The sequence below is a fragment of the Lolium perenne genome, chromosome 4, assembly GCF_019359855.2.
Source record: "Lolium perenne isolate Kyuss_39 chromosome 4, Kyuss_2.0, whole genome shotgun sequence".
Lineage (NCBI taxonomy): Eukaryota > Viridiplantae > Streptophyta > Magnoliopsida > Poales > Poaceae > Lolium > Lolium perenne.
Genome location: NC_067247.2, coordinates 96,957,726 through 96,975,894, shown reverse-complemented (window position 1 = coordinate 96,975,894; position 18,169 = coordinate 96,957,726). Strand labels below are relative to the sequence as shown.

Here is an 18,169-nt window from a genome sequence, read left to right as displayed (position 1 = left end):
TAGAATTGAACATGTTGCCCAAAAGTTATGAAGTTATACGATATAGTTATAACTTGATAGAGGTTTCTAGAGTAAATGATGTTCTATCTTTGGTGTAAGTAAATAGAAATTTCTAGAGTATACAAGTTGTCCTGAAATCATTGCAATAGTTGTTTGTTGGTTCTTTTGTGATCAGATAAGTGTAACTTATGCTCTGGCAATATGTGCATGATCCATATTAAATTTATATGAACGCTTAGTTTTCTCTTGCTTTGGTCTAGAATATGCACATAAAACTAACTAATTTATCTCCTGGAAGAATAGTGATAAAAATAGATCCATTTGTTCTTTTAAAAAACAACTCATCTTATCAAAATCCATAAACACACTACTCTTCTATGTTATCTCGGTATCTTGCAACAAATCAAAACACATTGAATACGATGAGGGGCCATAGGTTGCATGTGGGTGTTCTTAGTTCCCTACCATTCTTATGAAGGACAATGTGGTTTGCGAAAAACTTGCACGAAAAATTAAGCTTTAGTAACTAAACGTGCATGCTTTTCTGTTCGCATGTCCAGCGAAATAACGTGTAGAAATGATGGAAAATTTGTTTTGTCAAGCATGAAATCATTTCAGACCTTCCAAATAGTCATAATAAATAACACGCCCACTTTGTTGTGGCCTTTATCTTTTTTATATACCACATTCAACCAATTTCCGAACATATTTGTAGTATAAGTTGGTGGAGGAATATTGAAAGCCATATTAAATATTCTCCATAGAATCTTAGAAAATAGGAATGATATAAATAAGTGTTGTATTGTCTAATCTTGATTACAAAAATAACACTTCGTGCATCCTTGCCAAGTTCGTTTTAGAATATTATCCTTATTTAGAATCACTTTCTATGAAGAACTCCATACAAATCCTTATTTTAAGTGGTAGCTTACCTTTGAAGGTAAATGGTGTGTCCATTAAGAAAATCTAGATACAATGATTTCACCGTAAAAAAATACTGAATTGGTTAACTTCCACTTCAAGTACTGAATTGGTTAACTTCCACTTCAAGTATCTTCCTATGCAGATAATTGAACTAACATCGGTCTCCGTACCAAATGCAACCATCTTGCCATTTTTTGTCAAAGACCTCCTAAAAGATATGTTTAGAGGCATATGCATAACATTATTGAAAAATATAGAATCCTAATATTTCGTTTTGTTTCCGTTGATTATTTCGGTGACCCTCATGGGGTATATATAGAAATACAGGAGGGAGCAGACTTGGAGTACAAGATGATATCTCTAGAGTCCTAGTCTATCTCTATGTCTTAGCTACCGTAACTTGTTTACTTTTAACAAAATTCTATAAGGTTGGGTGTTGCTCGCATAGAGGAGTTTCCCAAGCCAAATATCCTCTCAAAACCTAGTATTCATTCCATGACCTCTCAAAAGACCCTCTTTTGAAAAAAAAAATGAATTAGTGCTAGGAGGAACTAGACACTAAATGATATAGTAGAAGCGGGACCTTGGCGTGAGAATTCCAGAAAATTCATTTCTGACATGATTTAAACTCTGATCGTTGGGGTGCGCCACTGTGACCCCAACCACTAGGCTATGCCAATCCTCTTTTGAAAAATTAATCTCTTACATTCATTAGATCTTTCCAAAAGTTGAGTAAGTTGGTTTAGACAAAATCTGAGATAATGGTTTGAATTGTAAATATTTATTATGAAAGAGTTCTTGCTATACACCCTCTTCATTAACAAGTTTATATATCCACTTGTTGTTCTTTATATCCGATACTTCTAATCCCAAACTACCTCCGTCTTTTGGTCTACAAATAATATTCCATTTGGTCAACCCATATTTGTTCTTGTGACCATAACTTTGCACAAAAAATCTGATCTAAAAAATCAAGTCTCTTTCGTACCCCTTTTGGTATTGCTAAAAAACAAAGCATGATCATTGGTTGGCTCGTAAGAACCAAACTGTCACCATAAGAAAGAAATTTTCCAACCCTACTAAGCTTTTTCTTAAAACGATATTCTACTAGTTTCCATCTACCACTTTTAAGCACTGTTCAAGAAATCAGCCGAGATACCGATTTATCGGCCGATTTATCGTGAATCGGGTGGTAACCGATAAGATTTCAGCATATCGGCCAGTTTATTGCATCACCGATATTTCTGCCGATTTTCTATATGAGAGCCGATATTTCGCCCGATTTTCACTCTCATGGCCGATATTTCGGCTGATTGTCAGTGAAATTTCGATGAAATTTGGTATGTCATTCGATATTTTCGTCCTATGATTTTGTAGAATTATGCATTAGCTCAAATTTTCCATAAATGCAAGGAATCAAGGTAATCTTTCTATTCTTAATAGGTGATCATTTTTCTTCACATGCAGCCTATCCACCTCATCAAACATCCTTGACCAATCCTAACTTGCCAAGTCATGCAAGCCTTACACCATCATTCGCCATGTCATCCACCCATCGTAAAAAGTTCTAATTCTGACGATCGCATGGCCCTGTCCCCATGTAACATCATTTCCCCTTCCAGGCATTGATTTGCCCATCCTAATTCACCTTCCCCTTCCCGTTAGTGCAACATTGATTTACCTACGCATTAGAGAAACATTTGAGCTCCTGTAGTTAAGACCCCACTAATTTCGGTAACGCATCCACTGCAGCGATCCGCTTCTTGCTGCCCCTCCATCTTGGCCCGTGCGGCCTGCCTCCGTGATCTATAGTATAAGACTGAAGTGACCCTATCATCTTATTTCCCCAAAGATACTTCTCTTCGTCTCATTACTTTCCCGCAGTAAAATGGGTCAGATCTGTAACTGATTGAAAGGCGAGCGGGCGGCTTTCTATTTATTCTTCGATGCGCACCATCTGTGTGCAGAAATACTGTTGTTGCCTGCCTCTCCCAGCTCCCTCTCTGAGCCGCCTCTCCTCAGTAGTAGTACAACACGCCACCGACGAAGAAGCAGAGAAAGTACAGTCAGTTGACAATGGCTATTTCAGGTGAGTAGGAACAGGTGATTGCCGAATTGGTCCTCTGTCGTAGGGTGTTTGGTTTCTATGGGGAGTGGCCAAACGCGCAGCGCAGGAGCGGTAACCTCCTCCGCCTCTGCGTTTGCTATTGGGCCCTGGCCAGTTGCTCCCGTCCTTGACTTTACCAACATTAGCAGCTGCCCTAATCGGCTAATCCCCTTCAGAAGTAATCAAGCAATTCTTGCTAGAAAAAAAGAGCTAGCAAGTAGTTTCCTTCTTGACAAGTTAACCAAGCGGTACCACCTCGAGCTGGTGCCTGGCATGTGCTCCGTGTCTCTCTCTACCATTGGTGTCCGACCATGTGGTGTTGTTGATTTTCATTGGGGAAGATATTGCTCCAGTCTTTCAAAATGATGTGTGAAACAATTAGTCGGCTGATCGACTGTCTACTGATTATAGTCTCACACCCTTATTTGCTATTATGGAGTAATGATAATGATATCTGTAACAAAATCTCAGTTTTGAAGGTATACTTCTACTTTCTCATCTCAGTTTTGAAAGGTATGTATACCCCTATTAAGAATAGATCAAATTGTTTATGGTACTGCGTACTTTCTCATCTCTTTTTGAAAGGTACGGACTTGCCCATGTGTTAAATTACATCGTTGCAGTCCAACAGATTTCAGCACATGAATATATACATACTTAAATCAGTGGCTTATTAATATTTAATTATTTACATGATTTTACTCATATTACTTGCAAGTGCAAGTGACATTTAATTATTTACAAGCTCGAGGAGAAGGAGGTCAGGTTCATTTGGCCCATTTATTTGCCGGGAAGATTTTGTTGCTTCCTGGTCTTTGTGGAACAATAATATTCATTTCATTGATGTTATGGCTTTGTTAAGTTGAGAGTCTTGATGGCTGCAGGAGAGCAAGTTCCTCAAGTTCTTGGGTTTCATGTGGAATCCACTGTCATGGGTCATGGAGGCTGCAGCAATCATGGCCATTGCATTGGCGAATGGAGGGGTAAGACCTAACACATATCACAAATGTGTGCTCCTGTTTTGTTTGGTGAGGAGTTAAGTGTATGTCCTGCTCTTTTATCAATATGTGAGATGTGTCCTTCATCAGGGGAAGCCACCAGATTGGCAGGACTTTGTCGGTATCATCACGCTGCTACTTATAAACTCTACTATCAGTTTTATTGAGGAAAACAATGCCGGCAATGCTGCTGCCGCACTTATGGCCCGTCTTGCACCAAAAGCCAAGGTCCAAATTCACTTTATTTTTCCTTGTACCTGCATGTATCCCCTTTTTGGAGTCCATTTGAATTGTAGAACTGTAATACTGCTGGGTAGGTTCTCCGTGATGGTCGGTGGACCGAGGAGGAGGCAGCCATCCTTGTGCCTGGGGACATCATCAGTATCAAACTTGGAGATATCATTCCTGCAGATGCCCGCCTCCTAGACGGAGATCCTCTGAAGATTGATCAGGTTCTTTTCTGTTATTAGCATTCAGGTCACCTACAGCTTTCCTTTAAGATTTTTAGGTTGCCTCAACTGACTATTTGATCTCTTATTTATAGTCTGCCCTGACTGGAGAATCACTGCCAGCCACCAAAGGTCCTGGTGATGGCATCTACTCTGGTTCAACAGTCAAGCAGGGCGAGATTGAGGCTGTTGTCATAGCAACCGGTGTGCACACTTTCTTTGGAAAGGCTGCCCACCTTGTTGACTCCACCAACCAAGTTGGCCATTTCCAACAGGCAAGATCGAGAAGCTTTACATATTTATATATCTAGCGCTGTTATCAGTTTGAACTTTGAAATCATTACTAGAGAACTGATGTGTTCATTATGCAACTGATGCAGGTCCTGACAGCCATCGGGAACTTTTGTATTTGCTCAATTGCTGTGGGAATGCTTATTGAGATCATTGTCATGTACCCAATTCAACACAGGGCATACCGTCCTGGGATCGACAACCTTTTGGTGCTTCTCATTGGAGGCATTCCCATAGCAATGCCCACAGTCTTATCGGTCACCATGGCAATTGGGTCCCATCGCTTGTCTCAACAGGTTTACATCATTTTAGGGACAGTGTCAACCGTTTGTGACCAGACCCAAACTTTTGCACTATACAATTAATTCCTTTGTTTCGTTCCTGCAGGGAGCTATAACAAAGAGAATGACTGCAATTGAAGAGATGGCTGGCATGGATGTTCTTTGCAGTGATAAAACTGGAACCCTGACTTTAAATAAGCTCAGTGTTGACAAGAACCTAATCGAGGTGAACTTGAACACTCGTTTTATTGTGATCTCACATCTAACCTCAAAGCTCTTACATACTATCTTGGTCCAGGTTTTTGAAAAAGGAGTGACTCAGGACCAAGTAATTCTGATGGCTGCTAGAGCATCCCGGATAGAAAATCAAGATGCTATTGATACGGCAATAGTTGGGATGCTAGGTGATCCAAAAGAGGTATGTTGATATGTTGAATATGAGACGTACACCTGTAATGTTTATTTGCTAAAATGAACATCTGGCAATAATTCTTGCTAGAAAAAAAGAGCTAGCAAGTAGTTTCCTTCTTGACAAGTTAACCAAGCGGTACCACCTCGAGCTGGTGCCTGGCATGTGCTCCGTGTCTCTCTCTACCATTGGTGTCCGACCATGTGGTGTTGTTGATTTTCATTGGGGAAGATATTGCTCCAGTCTTTCAAAATGATGTGTGAAACAATTAGTCGGCTGATCGACTGTCTACTGATTATAGTCTCACACCCTTATTTGCTATTATGGAGTAATGATAATGATATCTGTAACAAAATCTCAGTTTTGAAGGTATACTTCTACTTTCTCATCTCAGTTTTGAAAGGTATGTATACCCCTATTAAGAATAGATCAAATTGTTTATGGTACTGCGTACTTTCTCATCTCTTTTTGAAAGGTACGGACTTGCCCATGTGTTAAATTACATCGTTGCAGTCCAACAGATTTCAGCACATGAATATATACATACTTAAATCAGTGGCTTATTAATATTTAATTATTTACATGATTTTACTCATATTACTTGCAAGTGCAAGTGACATTGAGTGTTAATTCAGATCGTTTATCTATGCAGGTCAAGTTGGCATTATGGCATGTATCTAAACCCGGTGTACATGGAAATCAAATATTCTCATGCTTTGTTAAGTACACAATAATAGGGCACACCACATTTACGGAATTCATACTTTATATGGTTAATAATTTAAAAAACTCACACTTATTGCATGAACCGGCAGGTTCCATGTATACTGGACGTGGCGCATTGGGTCAAAAACTCATGTCAGAGGTTATTTCTTCCCATGTTTCTGAACATCTGATTTTGCTATCATTCCTATACAAAGCAACTTGGTATGTAGCTGTAAAAACAGTAACTAGATATGCCAGGTCCCGTCTTTTAGGTCTCCAAACAAGTTATGTAATCTTATGCAAGACAGATTTCACGGGTTAACTGGCTCATAAATGTATTTTTTCATATAGACTTTTTGTACTAATTAAACCTACGATGATGTGATTTCAGGAAGGAAAGTGCAGAAATGTGGTGAACAACCATCTGATTTTAGAGATAAGGGCGTCAGATTCCGCATGTTTTGGGCTCATGAGATGTAAACAATTGACATCGCTAGCTACTCCAGTTTGTATAATTGTTCTCATAGTTCTGAAATCTGTCATGCATTCAGATGCGTGTTATATATATTTTTTTTATCTTGAGAGTTACCTTTCATTTCCCATTTATGTGTCCTAATTTGGTTCAGACATGCATTTTGCATGATTTCGGATGCTTTATTTTCTCTTTTTTTTATGTATCTCAGAACATGCTCTTTGATCTGTAAAATATCTCAGGTGAATTTGGTGCTCTTAATCGGAATGTACATATGTGAAAAACAGATTAGAAAGGAGCTCATCCTTAGTAAAAGAAAAAATATTCACTTACTGTGAGTCATTCGAGTCATTCGTAATCAACTTCAAAGAATCTTTGTTCTTGCCCGCAATCATGTTCAAAGCAATCAAATGTACAGGTGCACTGGTGACATGTGACCTGATTAGATGCAGTTAGAGGCAGTTTCATGTGACTGGTCTACAATGTACCACTCAATATTTGAGCTTATCACCTTTATTTTCTTTAGTTCCAGTAAATTATTTCTCTATTTCCCGCCGCAACGCGTGGGATATCATCTAGTACTTATGAGAAATGCTCCAATATTGTTTTTTACGTAGCATATTATAGAAAATTTAGTGACAGAAATTAGGATTTACAAAAAATAAGCCGATAAATGGCTGACCAATAAAATAGATTAATCAGCTTATAAGCGATTAATCTTCATTTTAAGGCCGACCGATAAGTTAAGATTAACGATTTCTTGAACATTGCTTTTAAGTCGATGAAAGTGATTAGGGATCCCCAAGTATCTAACGGAAGAGAACCAGCTTCACACCCGAAGAGAATTGTGTACTCTTCCTCTGCTTCTTTTGCTTGACCAAACCACTCTTATAAAAAATTATCTTCATTCCTGGTAAGTATTCAAAGATGCATAATACTAATTTAATATTAAGTGCTTTTTTGAGACCATGTTCAATAAAAATTATGGTATCATCCCCATATCACAAGATGGACACACCACCATCGAATAAATGAGGATGACTCCAACCACTTGCCTCTTCTTTAGCATGGAAAATTATAAGAACTAACATATCTACAACAATATTAAACAAAATCGGAGATAAAGGTTCACCTTGATGTAGACCTTTCCGAGTTTGAAAATAATAACCTTTTTCATCGTTTACTCTAATACCCACATTTCCTTTCTCTACGTACAAAGTTTTTTATTCACCCACACCATTTAGGATCAAGCCCTTTCATGCACAAGGCTTGCTGCAAAAAATACCATTTTACTTTATCATATGTTTTTTCAAAGTCTACCTAGCACACCATCCCTTTTCTTCCTCTCAAATTCCTGTATTGTTTCATGTAAAATTACCACTCCTAAAATATGTCTACCCGGCATGAGTGGTTGACCACTGTGTCAACAATGGTAGTAGTTATACGATTGGTCACCATTTTAGGGAATATTTTACAACTAACATTGAGAAAATAAATGGAGCAGTATTGCTGAATTTGAATCGCACTCTGTTTCTTTGGGAGAAGGATAATCGTGTCATAACGGTAGCCCCCCCTTTTTGAAAACTAACAAACATATCCATCAAATCCCTTCAAAATGTCCTAAATATCTTGGTAAAATTCAGATGGAAACCCATTTTCTTTCGGGACTACATGGATAGCATGGGTGATCGAACATTTCCACACAATTTACTTGGTCTGATTTGTTTTATTGGTTTCTAGAGAGTCGTAGCTATGCGATGTTGTTGCCACTTTGTTTGTATTTATTTTCCTACCTCTCAGAACCTCCTAGATACCAGCAAAGCTAAGTTGTGAATGTGTGAATGTTCCTGCATGAAGCTTATGAATATTGTATCGAGACTATATGTACTCACTACCTATCAGTTTGTGTTCTTGATTAGATCAAGATCGTGGGCGTCAGTGTTCAAAAAATCGTTCTATTCAACGTTTAATCGGCCGATTAATCGCTACTTGATGGTCACCGATTTGCCGATAAACTCATCTATTGCCCGATGAACTTATTTATGCCCGATTAATAGACCAATTTACCTATTAATCGTTAATCGTCAGCCGACCGAGTCAACATCGATAAGCGATTTTCTCAATATACTGGGCGTTATAAATTTTACACCAAACTCTTGGCAGCCTTGAGTTTTGACTAAACTCTTTTTCGATAAAGAAAATATATTAATATAAAAAAGTTCAATTACATCCTGCATTTGCAACAAAACAATATCCTAATGCTAGTACCCAACGAGCCTAGGATTTAAAGTCTGGGTATTCAAAAAATTCAGTTCTAACTTTTTACAACCTAAAAGACCTTATTTTTTGACCGGGACTTGGCATTTATTTAGGCTAATGGTACGGAAAGGGAGATTGGCTGTGGGGTAGGGAAGAGAGAGCTATGATGTGAGCTAGCTTTTATCTTGGGTTGAATGCATGAATAGAATGTAGTTTGTCATACAAGCATGCATGCAGTATAGACTAAATGCATATAAATGTTTTGGCACAAATAAAAGGTATTCTAACTGAATACCCTTGATTTGAGCTAGGCCCGTCCCTCGTAGTACGGCTGCACATAATAATAATAAACTAAGAAATAAAAGTCTATGTACGGTATTTTAGTTCTAGCAGCAATAATATATCCACCATCAGGACAACACCTGAACTTCAGGTTCTTCAAAAGAGACGCCTTTAAAAAGGAAATAATGCATAAGCGCCGTCGTCGCCCGTTCAAAATATCTTAAGTTTTCACCCTAAAGATAGTTCTTGCTCACAAAACAATGCCTTCAATAAGGCTATTGTCAGGCACAACCAATTAAGATCAGACCTTAGATTTTCACCCTAAAAAGTAAGACTCTGAATTTCACATATATTGTTGTCCCACTTGCTACTGCGAAAACCAAAACATCAAGAAAATTCCTCAACATCACAGAGACTCGAACCTCCATTGCTAGTCTTTCAATCCGGGCTTCATGATATTCTCCACCTCTAATTTTACCATGGACCAGAATGTCATCTCATGGCAACACAGATCAGAGCTTTCGTCGCTCTCTCCGAAACCAAACAAATGTAATAAAAGCATGATGCGCATGATCGAATACCACCCGATCCAGCAAACTCCAGACATAAGGTGCATTGTTATATTCGTCGGCCGAGCCTTCCGAAACTCATCACTCCGGTCAGATGAAGAAGGACCGGCCTCAGGAAGGTCACTATCTTCGCAAAAGAAGAACCCTAGGACAGCCACCTTTATTAGGCAGATCGGCCGGCCCCCATGCCACCACCCACCGGTCGACCTCATCGGCAGAAGAGGAGGCCGCCACCGACCATAGACTCGTCGATGAGTCGTCCTCCACCACCCCCAACCCCGAAGTAGGCCACCACCGTGAGCAGCCGGGAGGGAGAGGCACACCGGACCACCAATCACCACTAGGCACGACCACGCCGCCGTAGACATCGGATCCCTAGTCGTCGGGACAACCCCGCCGACGGTCGCATCGCCGAAGCATCACCCAACCGCCACAGCCCTTGCTAGGGCAGCCAGGCGTGACGCGCCGCAGAACCACCGGCCGAGGCCGCCGCCTCGGATTCCGCCCAGGACACCACCACGCCGATCTACGACCAGCCCCGCTACCGGTCGGCGATCTCCGTCGTCGATTCCGTGCCTCCTCCGTGCGCGACGTGAAAGGGTAGCCTGCCGATGCACAGAGCACCACGAGCTTTGCCCTCGCGCGCCGGCGGCAACAAGGAGGAGGAAGACCGAAGGAAGGGGGGAGAGGTGGCGCTGGGCTATCTTTCACCCGAAGATGTCTTCTCGTCCTAGAGCGATGTCTAGCTTAATACGTCAGTGGTTCCTTCGACGTTTGCTTCAGCTGCAGTTTGTGGAGTCCGATTTTGTGCACTTGAAACCATTATAAACGTTGCTCTTTTAGGCTGCTCTTACGTTTACCAACCGTCTTCGTTTCCCCTGTTTTCTCTCGCTCCTTCCATTTCCGTGTTGGTTTCGTGATTTCTTCCACCTTCTATGCCCTTCTCCTCTTCTCCCGAGCGACACGTTGAAAGCCAGTGCCTCCTCCCACAGCCCCACCACCTCCCTGCCTATCCACTTCAGAATCGGATGATTCATCAGTTGCTCACTCGCACAAAAACAAAGACCCATATATTTCGCATGTATAAATAAATCCGAAAGAAGTAGAAGGACGGAGTAGGATCTAGAGAGTAGTTGGGGGAGGATCCAGGGGACTGCACCGCCTACCTAGCTCCATGGCCGACAAGGAGGGCAACCTCGACGCCGTCCTCAAGGAGGCCGTCGACCTGGTAACAATTAAATTATTACACGTCCTGCTGCTCTTGGGGTAGTATTTTGGGTTTTCTAGCGTAGTTCCTGGAAGAAGGCTGCCCCGTGCTCTCGGTTCTTGGATGTGGATGGATTTACAGACGTTTCTAACTTTCCATGATTCCTGGAGTTCTCGTGGCTGAAATCGGAACGGGGATGGGGTTTACTGGGTTTTCGCGCCGCAGGGTGGCGGAATTGGTCTGCTAGTGCTAGGCTGCTAGCTCTTGCTCTGTTCTGATCAGCGGTAAAATACGCGTCAGTTCCTTTGTTTGTGAATCCCACAACTCTTGGTGACATCCTGGGGATGCGAATTCTTTCCCTACTTTAGTGATTCGTGTTCTTTGCTCAATTTCAGAAACAGTTCACTGCACAATTTTAGTCTAGGTTAAAATGTTAACCTATATATTTTTGCTTTCTTCAGGACTCACCAAAGTTTAATGAATTCTAAGAACTCCCAATTATAACTGCCATGCCTTTTAATTTTTCGTACAGCAGTTGGATGAAAACCCAACACCTTAATGCACGTCTCCGCCGAGAAATAGACAGATCACAGACACGGACCCATTTTACTTTTGCTGCACACATAATATTGATTTCTTTCTTTAATCTTCTCACGTATTTTCTGTTCAATATAGATCAATTGACTACAAATATGTACTTATGGTTCTTTCATAAATTGCAACTTTTTTCTGTTTTGGCTTCTCGGTTCTAGTCTTGAAGTAGGCTGCATCATACTTGCATGTTTCAGATTTGCAGGTTTCTTGTCATATTGTTTTCATGTTTGATAGAACTTTTTAGATTATTAAATGCAATTGTTGCGAAAAAATTCAGGAGCACATCCCAATAGATGAAGTGTTTGAGAACCTGCGATGCAGCCATGAGGGGCTCACTTCCGAGCAGGCGCAGCAGCGCCTGCAAATCTTTGGTCCGAACAAGCTCGAGGAGAAGGAGGTCAGGTTCATTTGGCCCATTTATTTGCCGGGAAGATTTTGTTGCTTCCTGGTCTTTGTGGAACAATAATATTCATTTCATTGATGTTATGGCTTTGTTAAGTTGAGAGTCTTGATGGCTGCAGGAGAGCAAGTTCCTCAAGTTCTTGGGTTTCATGTGGAATCCACTGTCATGGGTCATGGAGGCTGCAGCAATCATGGCCATTGCATTGGCGAATGGAGGGGTAAGACCTAACACATATCACAAATGTGTGCTCCTGTTTTGTTTGGTGAGGAGTTAAGTGTATGTCCTGCTCTTTTATCAATATGTGAGATGTGTCCTTCATCAGGGGAAGCCACCAGATTGGCAGGACTTTGTCGGTATCATCACGCTGCTACTTATAAACTCTACTATCAGTTTTATTGAGGAAAACAATGCCGGCAATGCTGCTGCCGCACTTATGGCCCGTCTTGCACCAAAAGCCAAGGTCCAAATTCACTTTATTTTTCCTTGTACCTGCATGTATCCCCTTTTTGGAGTCCATTTGAATTGTAGAACTGTAATACTGCTGGGTAGGTTCTCCGTGATGGTCGGTGGACCGAGGAGGAGGCAGCCATCCTTGTGCCTGGGGACATCATCAGTATCAAACTTGGAGATATCATTCCTGCAGATGCCCGCCTCCTAGACGGAGATCCTCTGAAGATTGATCAGGTTCTTTTCTGTTATTAGCATTCAGGTCACCTACAGCTTTCCTTTAAGATTTTTAGGTTGCCTCAACTGACTATTTGATCTCTTATTTATAGTCTGCCCTGACTGGAGAATCACTGCCAGCCACCAAAGGTCCTGGTGATGGCATCTACTCTGGTTCAACAGTCAAGCAGGGCGAGATTGAGGCTGTTGTCATAGCAACCGGTGTGCACACTTTCTTTGGAAAGGCTGCCCACCTTGTTGACTCCACCAACCAAGTTGGCCATTTCCAACAGGCAAGATCGAGAAGCTTTACATATTTATATATCTAGCGCTGTTATCAGTTTGAACTTTGAAATCATTACTAGAGAACTGATGTGTTCATTATGCAACTGATGCAGGTCCTGACAGCCATCGGGAACTTTTGTATTTGCTCAATTGCTGTGGGAATGCTTATTGAGATCATTGTCATGTACCCAATTCAACACAGGGCATACCGTCCTGGGATCGACAACCTTTTGGTGCTTCTCATTGGAGGCATTCCCATAGCGATGCCCACAGTCTTATCGGTCACCATGGCAATTGGGTCCCATCGCTTGTCTCAACAGGTTTACATCATTTTAGGGACAGTGTCAACCGTTTGTGACCAGACCCAAACTTTTGCACTATACAATTAATTCCTTTGTTTCGTTCCTGCAGGGAGCTATAACAAAGAGAATGACTGCAATTGAAGAGATGGCTGGCATGGATGTTCTTTGCAGTGATAAAACTGGAACCCTGACTTTAAATAAGCTCAGTGTTGACAAGAACCTAATCGAGGTGAACTTGAACACTCGTTTTATTGTGATCTCACATCTAACCTCAAAGCTCTTACATACTATCTTGGTCCAGGTTTTTGAAAAAGGAGTGACTCAGGACCAAGTAATTCTGATGGCTGCTAGAGCATCCCGGATAGAAAATCAAGATGCTATTGATACGGCAATAGTTGGGATGCTAGGTGATCCAAAAGAGGTATGTTGATATGTTGAATATGAGACGTACACCTGTAATGTTTATTTGCTAAAATGAACATCTGGCAATAATTCTTGCTAGAAAAAAAGAGCTAGCAAGTAGTTTCCTTCTTGACAAGTTAACCAAGCGGTACCACCTCGAGCTGGTGCCTGGCATGTGCTCCGTGTCTCTCTCTACCATTGGTGTCCGACCATGTGGTGTTGTTGATTTTCATTGGGGAAGATATTGCTCCAGTCTTTCAAAATGATGTGTGAAACAATTAGTCGGCTGATCGACTGTCTACTGATTATAGTCTCACACCCTTATTTGCTATTATGGAGTAATGATAATGATATCTGTAACAAAATCTCAGTTTTGAAGGTATACTTCTACTTTCTCATCTCAGTTTTGAAAGGTATGTATACCCCTATTAAGAATAGATCAAATTGTTTATGGTACTGCGTACTTTCTCATCTCTTTTTGAAAGGTACGGACTTGCCCATGTGTTAAATTACATCGTTGCAGTCCAACAGATTTCAGCACATGAATATATACATACTTAAATCAGTGGCTTATTAATATTTAATTATTTACATGATTTTACTCATATTACTTGCAAGTGCAAGTGACATTGAGTGTTAATTCAGATCGTTTATCTATGCAGGTCAAGTTGGCATTATGGCATGTATCTAAACCCGGTGTACATGGAAATCAAATATTCTCATGCTTTGTTAAGTACACAATAATAGGGCACACCACATTTACGGAATTCATACTTTATATGGTTAATAATTTAAAAAACTCACACTTATTGCATGAACCGGCAGGTTCCATGTATACTGGACGTGGCGCATTGGGTCAAAAACTCATGTCAGAGGTTATTTCTTCCCATGTTTCTGAACATCTGATTTTGCTATCATTCCTATACAAAGCAACTTGGTATGTAGCTGTAAAAACAGTAACTAGATATGCCAGGTCCCGTCTTTTAGGTCTCCAAACAAGTTATGTAATCTTATGCAAGACAGATTTCACGGGTTAACTGGCTCATAAATGTATTTTTTCATATAGACTTTTTGTACTAATTAAACCTACGATGATGTGATTTCAGGAAGGAAAGTGCAGAAATGTGGTGAACAACCATCTGATTTTAGAGATAAGGGCGTCAGATTCCGCATGTTTTGGGCTCATGAGATGTAAACAATTGACATCGCTAGCTACTCCAGTTTGTATAATTGTTCTCATAGTTCTGAAATCTGTCATGCATTCAGATGCGTGTTATATATTTTTTTTTTTATCTTGAGAGTTACCTTTCATTTCCCATTTATGTGTCCTAATTTGGTTCAGACATGCATTTTGCATGATTTCGGATGCTTTATTTTCTCTTTTTTTTATGTATCTCAGAACATGCTCTTTGATCTGTAAAATATCTCAGGTGAATTTGGTGCTCTTAATCGGAATGTACATATGTGAAAAACAGATTAGAAAGGAGCTCATCCTTAGTAAAAGAAAAAATATTCACTTACTGTGAGTCATTCGAGTCATTCGTAATCAACTTCAAAGAATCTTTGTTCTTGCCCGCAATCATGTTCAAAGCAATCAAATGTACAGGTGCACTGGTGACATGTGACCTGATTAGATGCAGTTAGAGGCAGTTTCATGTGACTGGTCTACAATGTACCACTCAATATTTGAGCTTATCACCTTTATTTTCTTTAGTTCCAGTAAATTATTTCTCTATTTCCCGCCGCAACGCGTGGGATATCATCTAGTACTTATGAGAAATGCTCCAATATTGTTTTTTACGTAGCATATTATAGAAAATTTAGTGACAAAAATTAGGATTTACAAAAAATAAGCCGATAAATGGCTGACCAATAAAATAGATTAATCAGCTTATAAGCGATTAATCTTCATTTTAAGGCCGACCGATAAGTTAAGATTAACGATTTCTTGAACATTGCTTTTAAGTCGATGAAAGTGATTAGGGATCCCCAAGTATCTAACGGAAGAGAACCAGCTTCACACCCGAAGAGAATTGTGTACTCTTCCTCTGCTTCTTTTGCTTGACCAAACCACTCTTATAAAAAATTATCTTCATTCCTGGTAAGTATTCAAAGATGCATAATACTAATTTAATATTAAGTGCTTTTTTGAGACCATGTTCAATAAAAATTATGGTATCATCCCCATATCACAAGATGGACACACCACCATCGAATAAATGAGGATGACTCCAACCACTTGCCTCTTCTTTAGCATGGAAAATTATAAGAACTAACATATCTACAACAATATTAAACAAAATCGGAGATAAAGGTTCACCTTGATGTAGACCTTTCCGAGTTTGAAAATAATAACCTTTTTCATCGTTTACTCTAATACCCACATTTCCTTTCTCTACGTACAAAGTTTTTTATTCACCCACACCATTTAGGATCAAGCCCTTTCATGCACAAGGCTTGCTGCAAAAAATACCATTTTACTTTATCATATGTTTTTTCAAAGTCTACCTAGCACACCATCCCTTTTCTTCCTCTCAAATTCCTGTATTGTTTCATGTAAAATTACCACTCCTAAAATATGTCTACCCGGCATGAGTGGTTGACCACTGTGTCAACAATGGTAGTAGTTATACGATTGGTCACCATTTTAGGGAATATTTTACAACTAACATTGAGAAAATAAATGGAGCAGTATTGCTGAATTTGAATCGCACTCTGTTTCTTTGGGAGAAGGATAATCGTGTCATAACGGTAGCCCCCCCTTTTTGAAAACTAACAAACATATCCATCAAATCCCTTCAAAATGTCCTAAATATCTTGGTAAAATTCAGATGGAAACCCATTTTCTTTCGGGACTACATGGATAGCATGGGTGATCGAACATTTCCACACAATTTACTTGGTCTGATTTGTTTTATTGGTTTCTAGAGAGTCGTAGCTATGCGATGTTGTTGCCACTTTGTTTGTATTTATTTTCCTACCTCTCAGAACCTCCTAGATACCAGCAAAGCTAAGTTGTGAATGTGTGAATGTTCCTGCATGAAGCTTATGAATATTGTATCGAGACTATATGTACTCACTACCTATCAGTTTGTGTTCTTGATTAGATCAAGATCGTGGGCGTCAGTGTTCAAAAAATCGTTCTATTCAACGTTTAATCGGCCGATTAATCGCTACTTGATGGTCACCGATTTGCCGATAAACTCATCTATTGCCCGATGAACTTATTTATGCCCGATTAATAGACCAATTTACCTATTAATCGTTAATCGTCAGCCGACCGAGTCAACATCGATAAGCGATTTTCTCAATATACTGGGCGTTATAAATTTTACACCAAACTCTTGGCAGCCTTGAGTTTTGACTAAACTCTTTTTCGATAAAGAAAATATATTAATATAAAAAAGTTCAATTACATCCTGCATTTGCAACAAAACAATATCCTAATGCTAGTACCCAACGAGCCTAGGATTTAAAGTCTGGGTATTCAAAAAATTCAGTTCTAACTTTTTACAACCTAAAAGACCTTATTTTTTGACCGGGACTTGGCATTTATTTAGGCTAATGGTACGGAAAGGGAGATTGGCTGTGGGGTAGGGAAGAGAGAGCTATGATGTGAGCTAGCTTTTATCTTGGGTTGAATGCATGAATAGAATGTAGTTTGTCATACAAGCATGCATGCAGTATAGACTAAATGCATATAAATGTTTTGGCACAAATAAAAGGTATTCTAACTGAATACCCTTGATTTGAGCTAGGCCCGTCCCTCGTAGTACGGCTGCACATAATAATAATAAACTAAGAAATAAAAGTCTATGTACGGTATTTTAGTTCTAGCAGCAATAATATATCCACCACCAGGACAACACCTGAACTTCAGGTTCTTCAAAAGAGACGCCTTTAAAAAGGAAATAATGCATAAGCGCCGTCGTCGCCCGTTCAAAATATCTTAAGTTTTCACCCTAAAGATAGTTCTTGCTCACAAAACAATGCCTTCAATAAGGCTATTGTCAGGCACAACCAATTAAGATCAGACCTTAGATTTTCACCCTAAAAAGTAAGACTCTGAATTTCACATATATTGTTGTCCCACTTGCTACTGCGAAAACCAAAACATCAAGAAAATTCCTCAACATCACAGAGACTCGAACCTCCATTGCTAGTCTTTCAATCCGGGCTTCATGATATTCTCCACCTCTAATTTTACCATGGACCAGAATGTCATCTCATGGCAACACAGATCAGAGCTTTCGTCGCTCTCTCCGAAACCAAACAGTCAGAATAAAAGCATGATGCGCATGATCGAATACCACCCGATCCAGCAAACTCCAGACATAAGGTGCATTGTTATATTCGTCGGCCGAGCCTTCCGAAACTCATCACTCCGGTCAGATGAAGAAGGACCGGCCTCAGGAAGGTCACTATCTTCGCAAAAGAAGAACCCTAGGACAGCCACCTTTATTAGGCAGATCGGCCGGCCCCCATGCCACCACCCACCGGTCGACCTCATCGGCAGAAGAGGAGGCCGCCACCGACCATAGACTCGTCGATGAGTCGTCCTCCACCA

At 40.2% G+C, this 18,169-nt stretch overlaps 2 protein-coding genes across 6 annotated transcripts; both read left to right on the top strand.

Moving 5' to 3' along the window:
• The first annotated feature begins 3,762 nt into the window (after positions 1-3,762).
• On the top strand, positions 3,763-6,720 carry LOC127293395 (plasma membrane ATPase 1). Its single transcript, XM_071818705.1, has 11 exons — positions 3,763-3,791; positions 3,916-4,014; positions 4,120-4,257; positions 4,347-4,481; positions 4,574-4,753; positions 4,859-5,065; positions 5,157-5,276; positions 5,349-5,468; positions 6,112-6,177; positions 6,275-6,324; positions 6,556-6,720. Exons 2-11 carry the CDS (start codon positions 3,946-3,948, stop codon positions 6,578-6,580), a joined length of 1,110 nt encoding a protein of 369 aa, XP_071674806.1. The 5' UTR covers positions 3,763-3,791; positions 3,916-3,945; the 3' UTR covers positions 6,581-6,720.
• Positions 6,721-10,596: 3,876 nt separating this feature from the next.
• On the top strand, positions 10,597-15,058 carry LOC139830493 (plasma membrane ATPase 1-like). Of its 5 annotated transcripts, none has more exons than XM_071818704.1 (12): positions 10,602-10,974; positions 11,825-11,944; positions 12,069-12,167; positions 12,273-12,410; positions 12,500-12,634; positions 12,727-12,906; positions 13,012-13,218; positions 13,310-13,429; positions 13,502-13,621; positions 14,265-14,330; positions 14,428-14,477; positions 14,709-14,866. In XM_071818704.1, the coding sequence occupies exons 1-12, from the start codon at positions 10,921-10,923 to the stop codon at positions 14,731-14,733; spliced, it is 1,314 nt and encodes a 437-aa protein (XP_071674805.1). In that variant the 5' UTR covers positions 10,602-10,920; the 3' UTR covers positions 14,734-14,866. The 5 variants fall into 5 exon arrangements, with proteins under 5 accessions (XP_071674801.1, XP_071674802.1, XP_071674805.1 ...); XM_071818703.1 differs by having other exon boundaries at positions 14,428-14,539; positions 14,709-14,838; XM_071818700.1 differs by having other exon boundaries at positions 10,597-10,974; positions 14,265-14,477; positions 14,709-15,058.
• Positions 15,059-18,169: the final 3,111 nt, after the last annotated feature.

Coding starts and splice junctions, on each gene's coding strand:
- LOC127293395 (XM_071818705.1), top strand. CDS start 3,946: ATGTGGAATCCACTGTCATGGGTCATGGAGGCTGCAGCAATCATGGCC. Junction 5,469..6,111: donor TGCTAGGTGATCCAAAAGAG/GTATGTTGATAT, acceptor TTATCTATGCAG/GTCAAGTTGGCATTATGGCA. Junction 6,325..6,555: donor GTCAAAAACTCATGTCAGAG/GTTATTTCTTCC, acceptor ATGTGATTTCAG/GAAGGAAAGTGCAGAAATGT.
- LOC139830493 (XM_071818700.1), top strand. CDS start 10,921: ATGGCCGACAAGGAGGGCAACCTCGACGCCGTCCTCAAGGAGGCCGTC. Junction 11,945..12,068: donor ACAAGCTCGAGGAGAAGGAG/GTCAGGTTCATT, acceptor TGATGGCTGCAG/GAGAGCAAGTTCCTCAAGTT. Junction 13,219..13,309: donor CCCATCGCTTGTCTCAACAG/GTTTACATCATT, acceptor TCGTTCCTGCAG/GGAGCTATAACAAAGAGAAT.